The sequence below is a fragment of the Corylus avellana genome, chromosome 7 (genome assembly GCF_965113065.1).
Source record: "Corylus avellana chromosome 7, dhCorAvel1.hap1.2, whole genome shotgun sequence".
NCBI lineage: Eukaryota > Viridiplantae > Streptophyta > Magnoliopsida > Fagales > Betulaceae > Corylus > Corylus avellana.
In genome coordinates, this window is record NC_142496.1 from 21,965,320 (window position 1) to 21,984,416 (window position 19,097).

The following is a 19,097-nucleotide window of genomic DNA, read 5'->3' on the forward strand; positions in this document are numbered from 1 at the left end:
TAGGCAATGATTGATACATTATTGAATATAACAGATGGTACGTTATTGTTCAAACACAATCTAAACTGATGTAATTAAACTCTGCTTTTGTTGTCCATATCCTTTATTCGTATTGGCAATGCCATGATCCCCATCGATGGATGATGGATCGGGTGAAGTAGTGGCAATTGGGATGGTGGGGTTCGGCTCCCATGGTCCATCCATTTGGCCAGTAATACTCCACCATAAGGGCTGGTCCCCGGAGACAAATGAGAGAAGAAAAAGAAGAAAGATATAATTGAGACTAGATGAAGTTGTAGGTGACATTTAGTACATATCTAGCCCCCCCGACACACTGGATGGTCCCCAATCTTTAGCCCTTTGATTCTGTTTGTGAGATAGTAAGAGTTTGATTTTTGTTTTGAGACATCATTTAATGTAGCTCCAGCTGGTTAGAAGGTGACGTGTAATTAAGGCAGTCAATTTTTGACACAATTTACGAATTTGACACGATATTAGTAGTTAAGATTTTGTATAATCATGTTGGAGTCAATTCAAGTCAGCCCCTTTAATGAAATGGTCTATTTCGGGTCAAATTTCTGAACTCATGGTAATAAAATTCATAATTTTTTTTTTCTGCATTTTGTTGGGAAGAAAATATCTCACCTTGGGCCCACCTATTTACACTTATTTACAGTATGCTATCACCCACTCACCTTATGACACTTGTGCATACAATTTTTTGCACCTGGGAATGAAAGGAGAAATAAGGACCTTTCTTGGGGCTCTCTACCTCCTATCCTACGGATCCTTCTCCTAGGGAATCCAGAAAGTCTCTGTCTCTCCCTCTTTCTCTCCCCATAAATCTCACATACATCTCACTATTCACACACTAATTTATGGATGAATAAAGATAAATTTTCATTATATTTGCTATTCACAAATAAAGATACTGACTTAAGCATCGAAAAGTCTTCGTTTTCAACCGAAGACCCTTTGCCTTTGCCCATGTTTTGCAAGAACACCATGGTCATACAAAAAGTTCTCTTATAGTTCAACCATGAAGAAAAATCACTAGGTAACAAAATTCCACGACCAGAAAATGCACCAACACATATAAATTTATATGCAGGTCGAAACAGATTGCATTTGGGTCGACACAAGTTATCCAACATCCAACATCGCTTGTTTATTACTTGATTATAAGTCTACTTATCATGTTTTTATTTTATTTTCTAATTTTGTGTTTGAATAAACCAAGCTTAGAATTATCATTATTTGAGGGAAAGAATGCACTAAAACAGAAACCGTTTTAAGGGGACCTCTGTGTTGTCTCTGTAGGTCACTGTATAGTGGTTGATATGTGTTTCTGTCTACCATAAATATGATTAATAATGCAACACAAAACAGCTCGGATCAATCCCGATGAAGATTCCCTATATTACTTATGTTCTTATGCCGTAATATTATTTGGGACCCATTTCAGTACCAGATTTTTTGCTGCTGATAAACTTATGGCCACAAGCAAAACTGTTACAATGATAGGCTCAGTTTGTTTTAACGTATAATGTGTTTTTGTTTGACAATATTTTTCAGTGTTTGACTTGTATGAAAAATTAGTGATAATGAATAAAAACTCAAATTCAAAAATACTTTATGGGATAAAAAAAAAAAAAAACTATTTTATGAAAATTAAAGAAAGTTTTTCCGATCAACCGAAAATATTTTCGGTTTGATCATGAATTTCGATAAAATAAATTTTTATCAAACTCATAATCTTTGTTGGGGTTTATTGAGATGATTATCAGGTTAGGAATAGGGTTGTTAGGTTTGTATTTGTTGGTGTTGTTACTGTGCACAATAATTGATGAACAATATATAATAAAAAAAAAAAAGATTAAGAGAGAGAGAGAGTCGACACACAGATTTACATGGTTCGGCAATTTGCCTATGTCCACAGAGAGGCGACTGTATTTTTACTCTTAATGAGTCAAAATTACATCATACATATATATAGAAAAATCATAGACCCTACTTATACAGATTTATTAAGGAAATCTCTAAAATATTCCGAACTGTACCGTGGGGGTGTTGCCCTCACACCCCCACAACCTAATCGTTCCCCCCTCCCCCCACAAACTTAATTACGCCATGGGCCAGTAGACTCCCGCTCTGTGAACATCGCTAACGCGACATTCACTCCGCTCCCGTCGCTAACACGACATTCATTCTGCTCCCGTCTACTTGGCCTTTCACTTATTAGAAAAGGAGGGCTTGATGTATAAAAGGAGCTCATTTTTATTGATAAAATTAGGCCTGGGTATCGGTCAAAACGGTCCGGTTAAGGACCTTATCGGTTATTAACCGATAATTTTCAGTTAAACGGTTTATTAACCGATATCAAACCAATAAGAATTTTAACCGATAATTTCGGTTAAAACGGTATACGGTTAAACGGTCCGGTTAAACCGGTTAACCGATTTAACCTAGAGCTTTATATTGATTTATTTTGTTGGGCCAAAAACCAAAAATGAGTTTTTTTTACTTTTGAGAGTCCAAATACTTTTTGTTGGGCTAAAATAACTTATTAAAAATGAGTTGTTTTAGGGAGTCTTGGGACCCAAATATTTGTTTTTTGGGCTAAAAATTGAAGCTTTTTTATATTGATCCACTTCAACTTTTTTTTTTTATATATTATAAAATACATTTTTCCAAAGCAAATGGACTAATTAACATAATGAATGCTAATTAGACTAGCAAAACTAGTTAATGAAAAATGCTTTTACCAAAGGCAAAGAAATCCCATCAAATGCCATCACTTACAAAAAAAACATCAAACCTACCCAAACCCAAATTAAAATAAAATTCATTAATGAATAATAAGCAAAGTATTAACTAATTAAAGTCACTTAGCAAAAGGAAAATAAGTCATGGGCAACAACACCATTACACAAATATAAAAGCGAGAAAACATAAAGATAGTGATCAATATGGATAAACATCAACATCAACAAGGTTACACAATAATTTCCTTGAGCCACCTCAAACATAAATTATCTTCAATTCCTTAAATTTGCTTCCTTCAATAATCCAACAAATCAAAACATAAATAAAGTGAATCAATATTAGTAATTAATATTAAAGAGTAAGAAATAAATATCAAATAAGAAAAAAATAAGATGCAAAAAACTTACCAAATACTTTAAACAAAACATTACCCCGCAAAGTTCATCCATTATGCCTTAATTCGCGTCAAATGTGAGGGAATTAGACAAAATTTCTACCACAATGAAATTTTTAAAGGATTAGTAAAAATAATTTAATCAAATAATTAGAATAATGAATAAATTTGAAATTAACAAATATTACCCGACTCAAACTTGTAGCTTTCTTCATCTTCAATATCAGGCAAGATTGACTCAACATACTGAAAATTGGGAGAAGATCTCAACCAATTTTGACAACAAATAAGAGCTTCCACTGTTTTCGGAGCCAAAGAACTCCGAAAAGGATCTATGATGCGACCTCCGGTGCTAAAGGCCAACTCAGAAGCAACAGAAGTAAGTGGAATTGCCAGGACATCTCGTGCTATCTCGGCGAGAACCGAAAACTTTACCTTATTTACCCTCCACCACATTAAAATATCAAAGTTGTCACTTGGAGTCTCCACCTCTTCCGTATAATATTGCTCTATCTCTGTTCGACACATCATCACATTTTTGGATGCCCGAAATGAATGGTAAATAGCTAAAGCATCTTTCTTATTAGTACCCACACCCACACTTTCGGAACTTGTGCAACTACGCTCTTCATTTCCAAACCTAGCCCCACTTTCATTCTTAGCATATTGCTCATATAACCGGCTCAAGACATCTTTTAATTTGATAACAATTTCTTTTGCTTTTACTAGACCCACATTCGTTTGGAACCAAAATTCCAAGACATTTATCTTGTAACGTGGATCAAGCACCGAAGCAACAAACAACAAGGGGTTAATAGCCAAAAAATTTCCCCAATACTTATCATATTTCTCTTTCATTTGCATTGTCATGGTACTCAATGAATAATCATTACTTTCACAATACTCATCCAAACAATGATAAACATTTTGAAGAATACCAAAAAACAAGTTAGAAGTTGAGTACAAGGAACCCGACATCTGAATTGTTTCGTCATAAAACACACGCAAGAATTTAACAATGTGTCGAACCTTATTCCAATCATCTTCATTTGGAGCCCCCAACACATCCCTCCCTCCACAATCATCATTCAAATAATGTACAAAATTCGAAGCTTCATCTAACATAAGATTAAATGCCCTTTCATACTTTTGTGCCGCCTCCAACATGGTATAAGTAGAGTTCCATCTAGTGGAAACATCAAAAGTCAAGGAAGACCGACACCCAAGATTCTCCCTTTCTACACAAGACTTAAAGAGGGCTAATCTTTGGGGGGATCCCTTCACATATTTCACCATATTTTGGACCCTTTCAATTGAATCATGTGCATCCTTCATACCCTCCTTCACAATTAAATTTAGAACATGGGTACAAAACCTCACATGAACAAACTCATGGCGACAAATAACATCATTATTGGACATATTTCTTTTACTAAACTCACTAATTGCTTTATCATTAGCACTTGCATTGTCAAGTGTTATCGCCAACACACGGGTAATCCCCCATTCCACCAAACATTGCTCTATTTCCTTAGTAATCGTTATTGCCTTGTGATCCGACACTTGGCGAAATGCCAATATTCTTTTCTGATATTTCCAAGTAGAGTCAATGAAATGTCCCGTTACAACCATGTAATTCACATTCTGAATCGAAGTCCAAGTGTCAGTTGTCAAACAAACCCTTTGACCAACCATCATCAACTTCTTTTTGATTATTTCTTTTTTGGTCATAAACAACTTAACACAATCCTTCATCACTGTATAGCGAGAAGGAAGCTCAAAACGAGGCTCAAGAACCTTAAACATTTTCCTAACACCCATCTTCTCCACAATTGAAAAGGGAAATTCATCAACAATGATCATTTCACAAAGAGTCTCCCTAATAAGTTTTTCAGAATACTTCCCAACAATTAGGTTATTACCAATACTACCATCACTCTGACTCTGCCCGGCCATAAAGGTGAATTTAGATTGAGAGCCATCTGTTTTTGCTTTTAAGCTCTTATACTTTTGGCATTTTTTGAAATGGTACAACATGCTAGAGGTGCCATTGTTTGTCCCATGACATTTATACTGAGCCCCACAATAGTTACAACTTGCAATAGGAGCCTCTTCAGAACTATTTGCATCTTTAGTAAAATGGTCCCATACTGAAGATCTTTTTGTTCTTAATCTTTTTTTACAAGGGATTGGGGGTCGTCAACCACGAGTACGACCATGAGATGCTCCCTTAGAACCCCTAGAACCAGAAAATCCCTTGGGCATCCAACTCATCGGATTCATCAATATCATCAAAGGTCTCTTCATCAAATTCTAAGTCTTCATCAAAAATTTCTTCATCATCTATGCCTATGGGACAAGAAGAAGTAGCTGATGTTGGAGGTCGAGGTGCAGCCATACGAACTTCTGAAGTAAAAAAGCAATGGTTGATTTTAATTAGCTAATGTGACAATGTTTGACCTATGGGCTATGACTAAAACTCAAACTCAAACTACAACTGGACAACCTGTAACATTCTATCTCTACCAAACATTCAATCATAGGTATTATGACCTCAATTTCATAATAGAACAAACAATTTGAATAACCAACAACTGGACTGAAAATTCCACAATTCATACATACTTAAAACCCCAACCTCAAACTTTATTCAATTAACAAGAATTCAAGAGAAAAAATATAATCAGCCAGGCCAGATAACAAAACAACTAAACAAGTAAACAACAATAAAAGAAGGCTTAGGCGAGAGTGCGACTGTGCGAGAGTAGAGACGTCAAAATTCAATTGAATTTCAGCTCATGACAATAAAAGAAAGAAAGAAAGAAAATTTAAAAAAAAAAAAAAAAAAACAATTTTCACAACATGGGTTCCGCTTAATTCCAGAGAAAACACAATGAAAGTTAACAAAATTGAAAAATGACAATCAAAACAGGTAAGATCCCTATCTTACAACTCTTTTTCTTGCACTAAAAATTTTATTTTTCTACATAGGAAAGTGAAAGTGCTTACCGTGAGAGAAGCTGAGAAGGTGAGTCTGAGTGTGTAGAAAGCGAGAGCTGCGAGACCACGACTCCACGAGGATCACGAGAGACCGAGAGAGCTGCGAGACCATGACTCCACGAGAGATCGAGAGAGCTACGAGCCTACGAGACCACAACTCCACGAGAGACCGAGAGAGCTGCGAGCCTGCGAGACCACGACTCCACGAGAAACCGAGAGAGTTGCGGACCACGAGAGACCGAGAGAGCTGCGACTGCGAGATCAAGACTCCACGAGAGACCGAGAGAGCTGCGAGAGGACTCCACGAGAGACTGAGAGGCCGAGGCGTGTTTACTGATTTTAGGGGCTTAGGGTGTAGTGTCCCAGAATTTTCAAAGCTATTTAAATAGATTATTTTGATAATGATGTTATTTTAATATCCATTGTAGCTAAGGATTTTAATTCTTGGGAAATTTATGAGAGTGGTAATTAGAGAATGGTAATTGGTGAAATAATAGGATAGTAAATGGTAGGTATAAGGATGGTAGAATAAGAAGGTAGAATAGTATAGGATAGGTAGAATAGTATAGGGTTGGTGAAATAGTAAAATGAGGGTATAATTGTAAATTGAAGATAGAATGAGGGTATAATTGTAAATTGAAGGTAGAATAGTATAGGGTTGGTGAAATAGTATAGGGTTGGTGAAATAGTAAAATGAGGGTATAATTGTAAATTGAAGGTAGAATAGTATAGGGTTGGTGAAATAGTATAGGGTTAGTGAAATAGTAAAATGAGGGTATAATTGTAAATTGAAGATAGAATGAGGGTATAATTGTAAATTGAAGGTAGAATAGTATAGGGTTGGTGAAATAGTATAGGGTTGGTGAAATAGTAAAATGAGGGTATAATTGTAAATTGAAGGTAGAATAGTATTTGATTTTCTCTTATAAATAGAGCTCTTCTCCTTCACAATTTTCACCACTCATCTCCTCTCCCATCTCTTGCATATATTCTTCCTTCTTCCGCTTTTTACTCGGTCTTTCTTCTTTCTAAGAGTGTTTACTCAGAACAGAGAGAGAAAGGGCGAGACCAAGCGCTACAAGAAAGAAAGAACACAAGAGATAGCGGACTTTAGAAATTAGTTTCAAAATATATACTAGTGGTGTTAGTCATATTGGAGCAACTAGATTCCTTCATACCACTTTTAGCTTCAGTCTAGAGGTAAGTAAATTCACTACCCCTTCTAAAGTTACTTCATGTCATGCTATTTATATATTCTTGTATCAAACTGTAAATGATTATTTTATTTACGTATTATGAAGTTATGTTGCATGCATGAAGGATTTCTAAATGAATTATCTAGAAAGTTTCTATTTATTTAAACGCTTTCTAAGTACAACAAGTTTATATTTGAAAAGGTTTCCATTTTGAGAAAAGAAAGTTGAGAAATGATGATGATTATAAGAAAGAAAAAAGATGATAAACCCTCCTACATGTTGCCCTAAGATGCATCAAAAGAAGTACAAAGAAAAGTACAAGAGATGAGATAAATGTTTATGAAATAAGGGCACATGTATGGAGGAGAGTATTTTTGGCCCCAAGATAAGTAAAGATGAGAGTTCGGTACCGATACTCGGATGGAGGCGAAACCACTGAAGGAGGCTATGCCAGAAGGTGGTATTCCATCAACTAGACCGTTGAGTGCACCAAGAAAGAGTTAATTGACGGTCGGGCATGGCTGTGGCCACAGTTCAGTGCCATGGTCACAAGGACCCGCAACCCTCGTGCACAGGGGTAATAGTGTACATGGGCCCTATTATGAGAAAATGATACTATATTTTCAACGATGATATGCTATGATGATTTACAAAGATTATTTATAATGATGCATTATGATGATGATTTATAAAGATAATTTACAACAATGATCTATTACTAGATGTAATAGTATGTATATGTTACGGGAGATGCATCCGTACATACAGATATTATTATGGCTAGAATTATATTTATTTGTGAAAACGATTTTCAAAACTGAAAACAAGGAGTAAAACTATTTATGGTTGTGGATTTTACTTGCTGGGCCCCCTTTGGGCTCATTCAGTTTTATTTCTTGTTTTCAGGTAGAAAGGATGCTGGAATAGGAGGCCGGAATGGGGTGGGAATAATTATTAATTTTCAAAGTCTTTTCATATAAGTTATTGTAATGATATGATATTCCGCAACTAAAATCTAATGTTTTCTAATTCCGCTTGTAATAAAATCTCTTGAAGAAAATGATTTACGTATTTATTGTATCTTTTAAAATCAAGTACTCTGATAGACCTTATAGATCTTTGCAAGAATTTTTGTTGAAAAAGAAGAAAAGTGGCAAACTCAGTCTTAACGGACTGGGGATGTTACATAGGGTTTGACTGTGGTGGGGTGAAATTGGGTGATAGATACAGCTCTCTAAACGGCGCCGTTTTTGGGACTAATAATTATTATCGGTTAAACTGGTTAACCGATAAGTAAAACTTAACCGGACCGGACCGAATTCCGGTATAGTTTTTTTAACCGCTAACGATATCGGCATATCGGCTACGGTTTATATCGGTTCGATCGAACCGGTAGACGACCGGTTAAACAGTAACGGTTAATTTGCCCACCCCTAGATAAAATCATCTCATTGGTAATTTGTTAAAATTGGGGTGAAGGACTTGGCGTTCTCAAAGTAAATAGAAATTTTCTAAAATCCGTTTATATTTGCTGTGATTGCCTCATTATAGGTTGCAAGACAAAGGCTTCGCTGGAGTTGTACCAAAAACATATCATGTTCGTACTTTTTCCTTGTTTGTATAATGTGCCCAATGGGACTTTTTTTTTTTTTGAAATTGAAACTTCATAAATTAATTAGAACTTTGCTCAACTAAAACAAAAGGATGGATACACGGAGGATAATCAGCCTCCCACAAATGCTCTCCTTGTAATGATAAAGCTAGTTTTGCAATTCTATGGGCCACCCCATTGGCATTCCGAGAAATGTGCTCCATTCTCCACTCTGTGATATTTTCTAGCTGGTGCTTAACATCTTGAATAATTGTCCAAGACCTGCCCCACCAACTTTCTGATTGTGGCAGGTGTTGAATTACTTCTAATGCATCCCCTTCCAATACAACCTTCTGCCAGCCCCTTCTTGCACAAAACGCCACCGCCTGCTTCATCGCCAAAGATTCTGCAACTGCTACATCCCGTATGTAAGGTCTTCTATCGCAATAACTGGCCAGCACCGTACCATCATAGCTTCGGGCAACTAAGCCAATCCCCATACCCCCTCCTCTAGGATCTATAGAAGCATCCCAATTAATTTTGACAAATCCTTCAGGAGGCTTCTTCCAATTCATATCATGATTAGCTGAATTGAGCATACAATTGCTATTCTTCTTTATTTGCATCACCTGCTCATACTCTTCCAGATGAGCCCTCACTTTTTGTACAACAGCTGCAGGTGAACTCATGATCCCTTTAAACACCACAGAATTCCGGCGGAGCCAAATCTGTCTCGCTACTACCACAAACAACTGTATCTCCTCCTCCTCCAATTTTTCCATCAAGTTCCCAACAAGGTGCCCAAAATCCATTTCATTGCTCAGGCTTTTCTGTAGTTTGCGGCTGCATTCCATTCAGACATCTTGAGCCGAGGGGCAACTCCACAGTACATGGCATGGCGTTTCCTCTATACGCTCGCAAAGCGGACATAAAGGATCAGGTGTAATATGTCGACGGTAAAGGTTTCCTTTGGTGGGCAGAACATCTTGGCAAACTTTCCAGATAAACAATTGCTCATTTCTGGACCCCTTCAGTGCCCATATGTTCCGCCATAAATTCCTTGCAACCTCCATCGATGAACATGATCCCCTCCCTGCTTCCCCCAAGGATTGAGTAAGATGATAAGCACTTCGAATAGTAAAAATTCCATTTTTTGTTCCAGCCCAATGGGACTTTGACAACTCGAAGAAGTACCTCGACTCTTCACAATTGTGCCAACCATAACTCATAGCCAGTACTAGCACGAATAGGAAAAGATATTTTGGTATTGTTTTTTAAATAATTATTATTTTAATAACCGTAAGGATATTTTGGTAAGAAAAATATAAAAGTGCTTAATTTGATTAGGGTGTAGACGTGTAGTAGTATAAAAGTTTCGATGTCACTTTTTGAATGATTGAAGGTGTGAAGAAAATTGCAGTGCTACTTAAAGAGAAAGTTCACATATCCTCTTAAACAATCACTTAATTCATAATTTCTTCTGTAAACTATCAAAAATTGTCAATGTGGCATAACGATGAAAATACCCTTAATAAAATTCAAAAATAAAATAAAAAGAGAGGGGAATTTAAACATTTATAAATAGAAGAATAAAAAGACAATTCAATGTTTATGAATTGACTAATTAAGCGTATACTCATTGAAAAATAAAAGGACATCAATTGTTTCTAGATAGATTAATTAAACATTTACAACATAGAGAAACCAAAAGACATGTAAATGTTTATGCTACACAGGTAACACAGCCTACACTAATCACATGTATACACATAGAAAAATGTTTCTAAATAGATTAATTAAAGAGAAATGCTACAATTTTTTTTTGGTGTTATCATTATCCTACAAAAATACTATTATTATTATTTTTTTAAAAAAGGAAAAATGCACTTTACCCCCTGAAATTTGACATCTTTTTCAATTTGAACTACAATGTTTAAAAATTTGCAATGTACCCCTCCTAAAGTTTTAAAAATATTTAATTATAACCATCTATTAATCATTGTCTTCTAAGAAGACGGAAAGTCTACCACGTGAGACGCACGTGCAATTTTTAGTCCTATTCTCCCCAAATTGCCCCTAAAAATTTTTGTTAAAAAATAAATAAATAATTAATTAATTTTTTTAAAAAAGACTGGGGTTGGCTATGGCCACCCCTATCTGGCCGGTTTGGGGGCCACCCCCACGGCCAGATGGGGGTGACCGAGGAGCCAAAGGGGTCGCTGAAACCACCCCTTATTATGGTCCATATTCTTTAATTAAGGCCCCCTAATCATGATAAATAAGTAATTTTTAAAAAAAAAAACTCTCAATTTAATAAGCCCCCAACTAATGAATCTAAATTGGACCTTTGGTGGACGATGTTAAATCTGCTGTGCAGGTTTTCTCTCAATGGCGAATAGATTTTGTGAAACGGGACAGCAATAAAGCTGCCCATGCCCTTGCTAAGCTGGCTGTTAAGAATGTTCTAGAGCAAACTTGGATAGATGCTTATCCTGATTGTATTCATGATTTTCTTCAGCTAGAGCAGTTTGCTCTAGAGGGATGATTTAAGAATGAGAATTCCACTATTCTTTCAAATAAAAAATAAAAAACAATTTCCATAAAAAAAAATTAAATTAAATTAAATACCTAATCGCCATCAATATATAGAGGCATGCTATATATTATTAATTGTCTTAATCATTTTTCAACCATATCTTTTTGCAAATCTAATGGATCCATCATTAGATTTGTGGACTCAAGTGTATCCCACAAAAATTTAATGGTAGATTCACCCAATTAATTATATGCTTTAATTAAGGCTCCCTACTTTTTTTTTTTAAAAAAAAAAAAAAATGCATTCATACCTTTGGATTCTCTAACATTTCAAAATAAAGAAGGCTTAAAAATTTGATAGTAATAAATAAGGAAATCAAATAATAATAAAGATATTATTAAATAAAATCCAATCTTAAATGTTCAATTCTTGAAAGTCGTGGGTAGATATTTTTTTGGCTTTATGAGAGCATTGAGCAACCAAAATTTTGGACGGCAATAAATTTGCATCCCAAAAAGCGAAAAGCATGATTTTTAAATAAAAATATAATATTAATATTATATCATTTAATTAATATTTAAATATTAAAAAAAGTTTTACTTAAAATTTTCACCTTAGACCACAAAATTTATCGAGCCGACCCTGCCTAAAAGTTTAAACCTATGGGTGTAGGAAAATGATTTACTTAGTGCATTTAGGATGGTAATATTGTCAATTTGTTTTTTGGGCAAACTGTTTTGAACAAATATCCCTCCTAATTGCACTAAATGAATCATCTCCATTTCCATGCCTTTGAGCCTACCTATGTTATATCAATTACTTATACTTATGACATATTTTTAATGTGGGACTCAATCTTTTTACAGTTACACATCTATACTTACAATCTCTCCCTTCATTTGTGAGTCATCACTATATTGCTACACTTCTTCTCAATTGGAGACTTTTTATCAATCTTATGGGCCTTCTCCAAGATCACTTGTGGGGCTATGTGAACTCGCCCGTGCCGCGCGCCTTTGTCCTTACTTCATATACTTTTGTTTGTGCCCATAAAATTTAAGGTTTTTATAAAATATCCCCCAAAACTAAATGTTTACCCCAAATTTTTATTTTTTAAGATTGTCCCCCACCCTTAAATGTCCAGTTTCACTCTTGCTTGTCATGAACTTTTTCCCTTTACTCCAAAGACCTTCCTATGCTCACACCTTTCACCTTTTTTCCTACTTCAAAAACCCTTATACAAACCTATGCCATTAACCTTCACCTTCTACTCGAAGGATACCTTGAACTTCGTCTTTTCCGTCCCTAATGAATTTGTTTCTTTGATGGGCTTCTTGGTCTCTTTTTCATGCTTCGTTGAGCTTTTAGCCCAACTATTAATAAATACAAAATTTTAGCAATAAAATTAGCTGGCTCTATGATATGGCTCCCTCCTGACACAGCTAGAACAAGTTTGGGTCAACAGGTTCACTCCGATGACACAGCGAGACCAAGTTTGGGTCAACAGGTTCACTCTGATGACACAGCTAGACCAAGTTTGGGTCAACAGGTTCATTCCGAGGCCCAATTATCCCCGAGGAATGAATCAATTATTCTGTATTACATTACTTTGTAAGAAAATTTTTTAGCAAAATATTTTATAAGCCTGACATTTTTCATTACTCCCGCAACCCAAAGGAGTCGGAGGGAGAAAGATGTGAGAATCTTATATGTTTGTGAAGCCAAGTTCAAATAGTCAGAATTCGACTCCATTGCGGCTCTAATTATCCAGATCAACATAACTTGCGGAAAAGAAATGGACGCTATAGACATCAAACATACAAGAAGCAGGCATTGGAATCATACAGCAGCAATTCATTAAAGCCACAGATTCTATGACTGAATTTACAGAGGGCAACGGAAACTGATAACAATCTGTCTATTGTTTGTTCAAATGAAGCAGGAATAAATAGAGCACTATATACATAATTAGTATCTAAATAATCTTCTTATATGACCCTCCATCGCACTGGTATCTTACTGATGGACATGTGGGTAGCAGCAAATAGGATAAAATTGAGGAAAAAATCAAAAGCACTGAAATGATTCTTTCATCCTCCCCCAACTTTGTCAAAGCACTTAGATGATTCTTTAACATTTTGCTTAAGCACTGCCAAAGGCCCAGCGAGGTTTAGCAGGAGTGCGCCTCAGTGCCTTCACTCCCAATGGGTTGTTCTTGCTCTGTTGAAAGCAGGAATGACATGGATGTAAGCAAAAGGAATTTCAGATACTGAAAAAAACATGTAAAAAAAGGAAGTTGAGTTGCTCCTTACCGTCAAGCAGGTCCCTGCATTAACGTTACAGACGGGATAGTCATGCGGGCAGCAGCTGTAATGGTCATCACAGCAGGTGGCAGACTCGAGCGGGCAGCATCCCCATGCAAAGCAATAGTTTGCATACTCATAGACACAGCAGCAAGTGTTGCTCTCAGGACAGTTGTAGTAGTTATCACAGACAGTTGGGGGCTTTATCGGAGATGGCGGAGAGGGGCCGGGGTTGGGGGGGTTCTGGCCTTTCTTGATAGGGTAAGAGGCCTCCATTGCAATACCACATTTGCCGGTGGCAGTGCCATCCAGATTGCGCTCCATCCTGATATACCCTGCCTCTCCCCAGCTTCCACCCCATGAGTTCCTCACAATCCAGTAATCAACACCATTTTCTGTGCCATATCCAACAGCAGTAACTCCATGGTCCAGTGCTGTCCCGCATCTTCCGGTGAATATTCCCTGAAGAGAGATGGGGGAAACCAAAATATATTTAATTATATTGGTTCTATGCCAAATTAGAAGAAGCTATCAATGATGTTCCAGCTTCAAAAGTATCCAAGCTAGTGCAATCCAATTGCCTTTACAAACAGATTCACATGAAGGGTTGCTGAGTGTCTGGGTCCTGCTGCTCGTTCCCATATAACATCTCTTAAGAGACAAAGTTCGAATTCAAGACCTTCAACTTTGATGCCATGTTAAATCACCATTTATTTCAAAAACTTCTACTAATAAGAATGTGTTTTATTATTTAATTTATATTCTAATGCTCACCTTTCTCATGCGAGCTCAAACGCAACACGTGAAATATTTCATTGAAATGAGAAGTGAATCATGAAGACATAGCTCAAACTCAAACCTTTCTTTTGATATCATGAGAAATTACTACTTATCCTAAAAGCTTAAGTTAGCATTAAGATGAGATGAATTGAATCATTTAATTTATATTTTAACACTCTATTCTTTGAATGAAAAACTTTATTGTCAACAGAGCTAATGATCTCCTTCAGACCCTTCCCAAGCCGTATAAATCTTAAATCATAAACGGATATAATCTTACCGATACGTAAAGCTGGAATTCCCTGCCACCTCCTTCAATGGCAATGCTGACAGGCTGATTAGCAACTGCCTTTTGCAATGCTTTCTCGTTGTTTACGGGAACATCTTCATAGTCATCAATAGTAACAACCTTGGCATTTTTCTGCATAAAACAAAAGACAAAAGAAAGAATGAGAACAATTACGTTCCTAGTTCAGCTTTCTTACTTTGTTTTTTCCCCAGATAATTGCTACTAACCCGGTATGTATCACATCTGCCATCAGAAGCTTTGTAAGGATAATCTTCTTCACTGTCGATGCCACCATTGTTGATGATAAAGTCAAAGGCATAGTCCATTAGACCCCCATTGCATCCTTCATTATACGATGTATCACAGTCTACCAGCTCCTGCTCTGATAGTGAGATCAAATCCCCTGTCACTATCTTGTTTATCCCTTCCACGGCAGAAATTGTCGAGAATGCCCAGCAACTCCCTTCATTTCAAATCAATACTTAAATAGTTAATAAAAAATCATATCACAGCTCGTTAAAATCAAACAAAGTGCTGTAAGCATAACTAGCCAAAATATAATTGATGCAAGAAAAGATTTTAGGCTTGATTTGCAATCACAAAAGCCTATAACACTTTTTTAAACTAAAAACAAAAATTACCTTAAAATACATTAACAAACATTCTATCTCTCCCATATAAAGTGACGATTAGATTACCCTAAACTTAAAAAATTTAAAAAAGCACCGACCTCCAATCAGTCCACGTACCATTTAATATCTAATGAGAAAATTTTCAAATACTACTATTATTTTATACTTTAATGGTTTGATTTTAATGTTTACACAGCCGCCCCACGGGTGTGAAAACTGCTATGTCCAGTAGGCCCGTTATGTCGGCGGCGGTTGTAGAACAATTCTGTCCAGACAGCAGACCCAAAAATATCTCAATTTCAAGCAGGAATGCAACATCACTCGTGAATGATAAATTAATGAGTCTGAACAGAAAACTGCAGCATACGACCCAAATACGAATTTGGATCCTCTTCATTTGAATATAAACTTTAGCATACTTAAGCATTTTCAATATTAAAAAATTAAAAAAAATTCAAGCTACCAAGACTTGGTAAACTGGGCCTCAAGTTCAGTTCCGGATGACGATCGTGGTAAGTTGTAAAATACCAAGAGTAATTCTATATTTTAAATTTTTTTCTCATAGCTATTTCACAACGTTGACCCAAAAATTCTAAGAACATCTTCAAGAAAATAGGCAAATCTTTTGTAACGGTAGTATGTGACTATTATTCGCGTTTTAAGATAATGATAAGATAAAAATGTAATTTTTATGGTCCAAAAATACCTGAAACTGAAAACCAATCTACAGAGACCAAAATCCGCATATCCTGGAACAGTTATAGGGACAAAATTGTCTTCGCACGTGTCAACGAAGGTCTTCTGATTTGGTTTTTTTTTTTTTTTGTTTCAATCTCTATATAATCTTTGCAAGAATCAGTATTAATTTTACACCAAAAATTTATTTGTATTAATCAGTACAATAAATTATAGGCATGTGGCTATACCATCAAGAAAATAGTCACCATCAAACTCCTAAATTAATCAGAATGGAAAATTTCCTTACTTTGACCGAGCCAAAGCAATTTAAACAACAATTAACGTCATGAAAATAAGCCCACAGCAACAAATTAGACATTTAAACTAATAAGGTTCAGCTATCCCTAATCCTACACCTTCATTACGAAGAAAAGGACAACAGTAGCCCCACAACTTTAACACTCCGGTAATGTCATATTTACCCTTCCACCGCAACAGTCAGGAAAAATAAGTGATTAAGACAAAATTAAAATAATCAAAATTAGATTTATTTTTTTTAAAAAATTAAAATAAATACTATTCAAAGGAAACTCACCGCAACTCCCTTGGTCTTTGACGTCAAGGACTGCACCTTCCTTCCTCCAATCAACGGAATCGGGCAACTGATCGCCGACACGTGGCTCATAACGATCACTCCTCTTCGAAAGCCTCTTCTTGTTACTAAGCTTGGCACCCAGGTACGTAGACCGGTACTCCTCGTTGGTCAGATCGGCGAACCGGTTCAGCCCGACCTTGTACGTCCGGCTCTCGGCGCTGTTGTGCTCGTCGATGAACCGGAGATTGTCTTTGAAAATCTCAAATCTCTTCTCCTTCTCCCCGATGGCGTTGTAGGCCTTTCCGTGCTTCGTGAGCCACGCCTCGTATACCGCCATCACCTCCTCGTCGGTCCTCCAGCTCGATTTGCCGCCGTGGCTCTCATCGTACGAAATGATCGACATGTCCAAGGCCGACGATAGCGTGAAGATCATGAACAGGAAGATCGCCATGGATGAAGGTGATCTGTACGAACCCATTTCTTTTTCTCTGTGCTTGCTTTTTCAGAGAGAAAGGATTCTGAGAGTGTGTGTGGAAAAGTAAAGAGGGGAAGGAGGTCTTATAAAGAAAAAGCACGGCCGTGGTATTTAATATTGATTATCTATTAACAAGAAAAAATAAATACAGGAAATACGTAGCTGACAATTTGGACGAATACAACTAAGAACCACGTGGATATGATTTGATTGGTTGTTATTCCCTCCGCTCCTGGTGATAATTTAATTTTGGAATATCTTAGGCTGCGTTTGGCAAAGGGTCAGACTAAACCCAAAAACTCAAAATTATTCTTAAAATAATCAAACGTTCTTATTTTTTACATTATATCAATCACTTTTTATTACTATTCAAATAAAAAAATCACTACAAAACAATTTTTTTCATTTTTTTATACTAAATGTTTTTATTTTTTTCTCTTATATCAATTAGATCTCTTACGGTACCGTTTCATTCCTTTTTTTTTCATTTTATTGCCAAACACAGCCTTAATAAACTGATAAATGTATTTTCTTTTTTTATTTCATTAGAATTTAAAAATATTGGATTCTCTAAACAGACAAACGGTACGTGACAGATGAGGGAGTATCGATGGGCTGGGTGAGAGAAAGAGACCAACACACGGAAACACAAGAGGGTGGGTGTGGGAAATGGTGCATTGGATGTGGCGTGGGTTCACGCGCCGGTGAAATCCTGAGCAAAACAGAAGTCATTTGACCGCGGTTAAGACTTTGATTTTTCTCACGCATGTGGGTCGAGCGTGGTTAAGTGGGTGGAGACGGCGGGGGAGGGAGACTATTGGTTTCCTCCTTCTGCGAACTGGGGTTCGCCACGTAGTATGACATTATTTGGTGCCTTGGGTAAGTGGGTGACCGTGACTGTTCTTTTGTCTTTTTGTGGGACCCACTCAAAGCAGGGAGTGACTTTCGCGTTTGCATCAATTATTTCGTCGTCTCCTTTCTTAGCTCACTTGGCCTCCTCCCTTTTTTTATCTTCTTTTTTAACACCTTTAAATTTTTTATTGTTTCTGGTTTTTCCTCTTTTGCTTTTCTCATCCCTGCTTTTGTGGGTAATTAATCAATGGAAAATAGAAAAAGGGTGTAATTAAAATTCTCAATGCAAGGGGTCGTAATCAAAATTCAAACCCAATTTTCTGTTTCTGAAAACAAAGGAAAAAATTAATTTAAGATTCATAAAGGAAATGGTTTTTTTATCACATGCTTACTCGTTGTTAATTATACATTGAATTTTTTTTTTTTTTTTTCTCCCAATAGTTCATTGGGTTAAATATCATTTTGGTGCATGTGAATTGCAGGTTAATCAAATAGCTACCAAAGCTTTTAAAAGAGTGAATTATGTTACATGACTAACAAATTTTTTGTTTTGCCACTTACATTAATGTTTCCTAGCAGCTTGAAGTGCACCTCCGAGGCTGAGGCTGCCGAGGTGATTCTGGCGCCAATGACTAGCAAGTCATAATCCAATAATTTCAGAGGGCTTATGTTATTGAAACCAAGGTCACTAGAGAGGAAACTATTCTTAGTTTTAGGGGTTTGCCCATCTAAAATTTTAAAAATGTCACAAATATTTAATTTTTCCCCTGAAACTACCAAAACGACGATGCGTTGTCCGTGACTGGAGGAGGTTAGCCGAACTCATGCGAATTGGAGCATTGTTTGAGCAAAGATAACCTTGTAGGCAGAGTGATTTCATAGATGGTGAAGTGACCATGTATACATGTGGCACAATGACCGTAAGTGTTTTTCATGAAACATTAAATAAATAAATAAATAAAAATTATAAAAGTTTAGTAGCATAATTCACAATTTTTAAAAACTCAGAC

At 36.3% G+C, this 19,097-nt stretch overlaps 2 protein-coding genes across 2 annotated transcripts; both read right to left on the bottom strand.

Moving 5' to 3' along the window:
- Window positions 1-9,027: 9,027 nt before the first annotated feature.
- Window positions 9,028-9,801, bottom strand: LOC148584671 (uncharacterized). The gene has a single exon (XM_088518562.1). The coding sequence runs from the start codon at window positions 9,799-9,801 to the stop codon at window positions 9,028-9,030; it is 774 nt and encodes a 257-aa protein (XP_088374688.1).
- Window positions 9,802-13,312: 3,511 nt separating this feature from the next.
- LOC132183848 (cysteine proteinase mucunain) lies at window positions 13,313-17,306 on the bottom strand. Its single transcript, XM_059597305.2, has 5 exons — window positions 16,761-17,306; window positions 15,083-15,318; window positions 14,847-14,987; window positions 13,796-14,248; window positions 13,313-13,703 (listed from the first exon to the last, which is right to left on the bottom strand). Exons 1-5 carry the CDS (start codon window positions 17,236-17,238, stop codon window positions 13,626-13,628), a joined length of 1,386 nt encoding a protein of 461 aa, XP_059453288.2. The 5' UTR covers window positions 17,239-17,306; the 3' UTR covers window positions 13,313-13,625.
- Between the last annotated feature and the right edge of the window lie 1,791 nt (window positions 17,307-19,097).

Coding starts and splice junctions, on each gene's coding strand:
- LOC148584671 (XM_088518562.1), bottom strand. CDS start 9,801: ATGGAATGCAGCCGCAAACTACAGAAAAGCCTGAGCAATGAAATGGAT.
- LOC132183848 (XM_059597305.2), bottom strand. CDS start 17,238: ATGGGTTCGTACAGATCACCTTCATCCATGGCGATCTTCCTGTTCATG. Junction 15,319..16,760: donor CAAAGACCAAGGGAGTTGCG/GTGAGTTTCCTT, acceptor TTTGAAATGAAG/GGAGTTGCTGGGCATTCTCG. Junction 14,249..14,846: donor AATTCCAGCTTTACGTATCG/GTAAGATTATAT, acceptor ATCTCTCTTCAG/GGAATATTCACCGGAAGATG.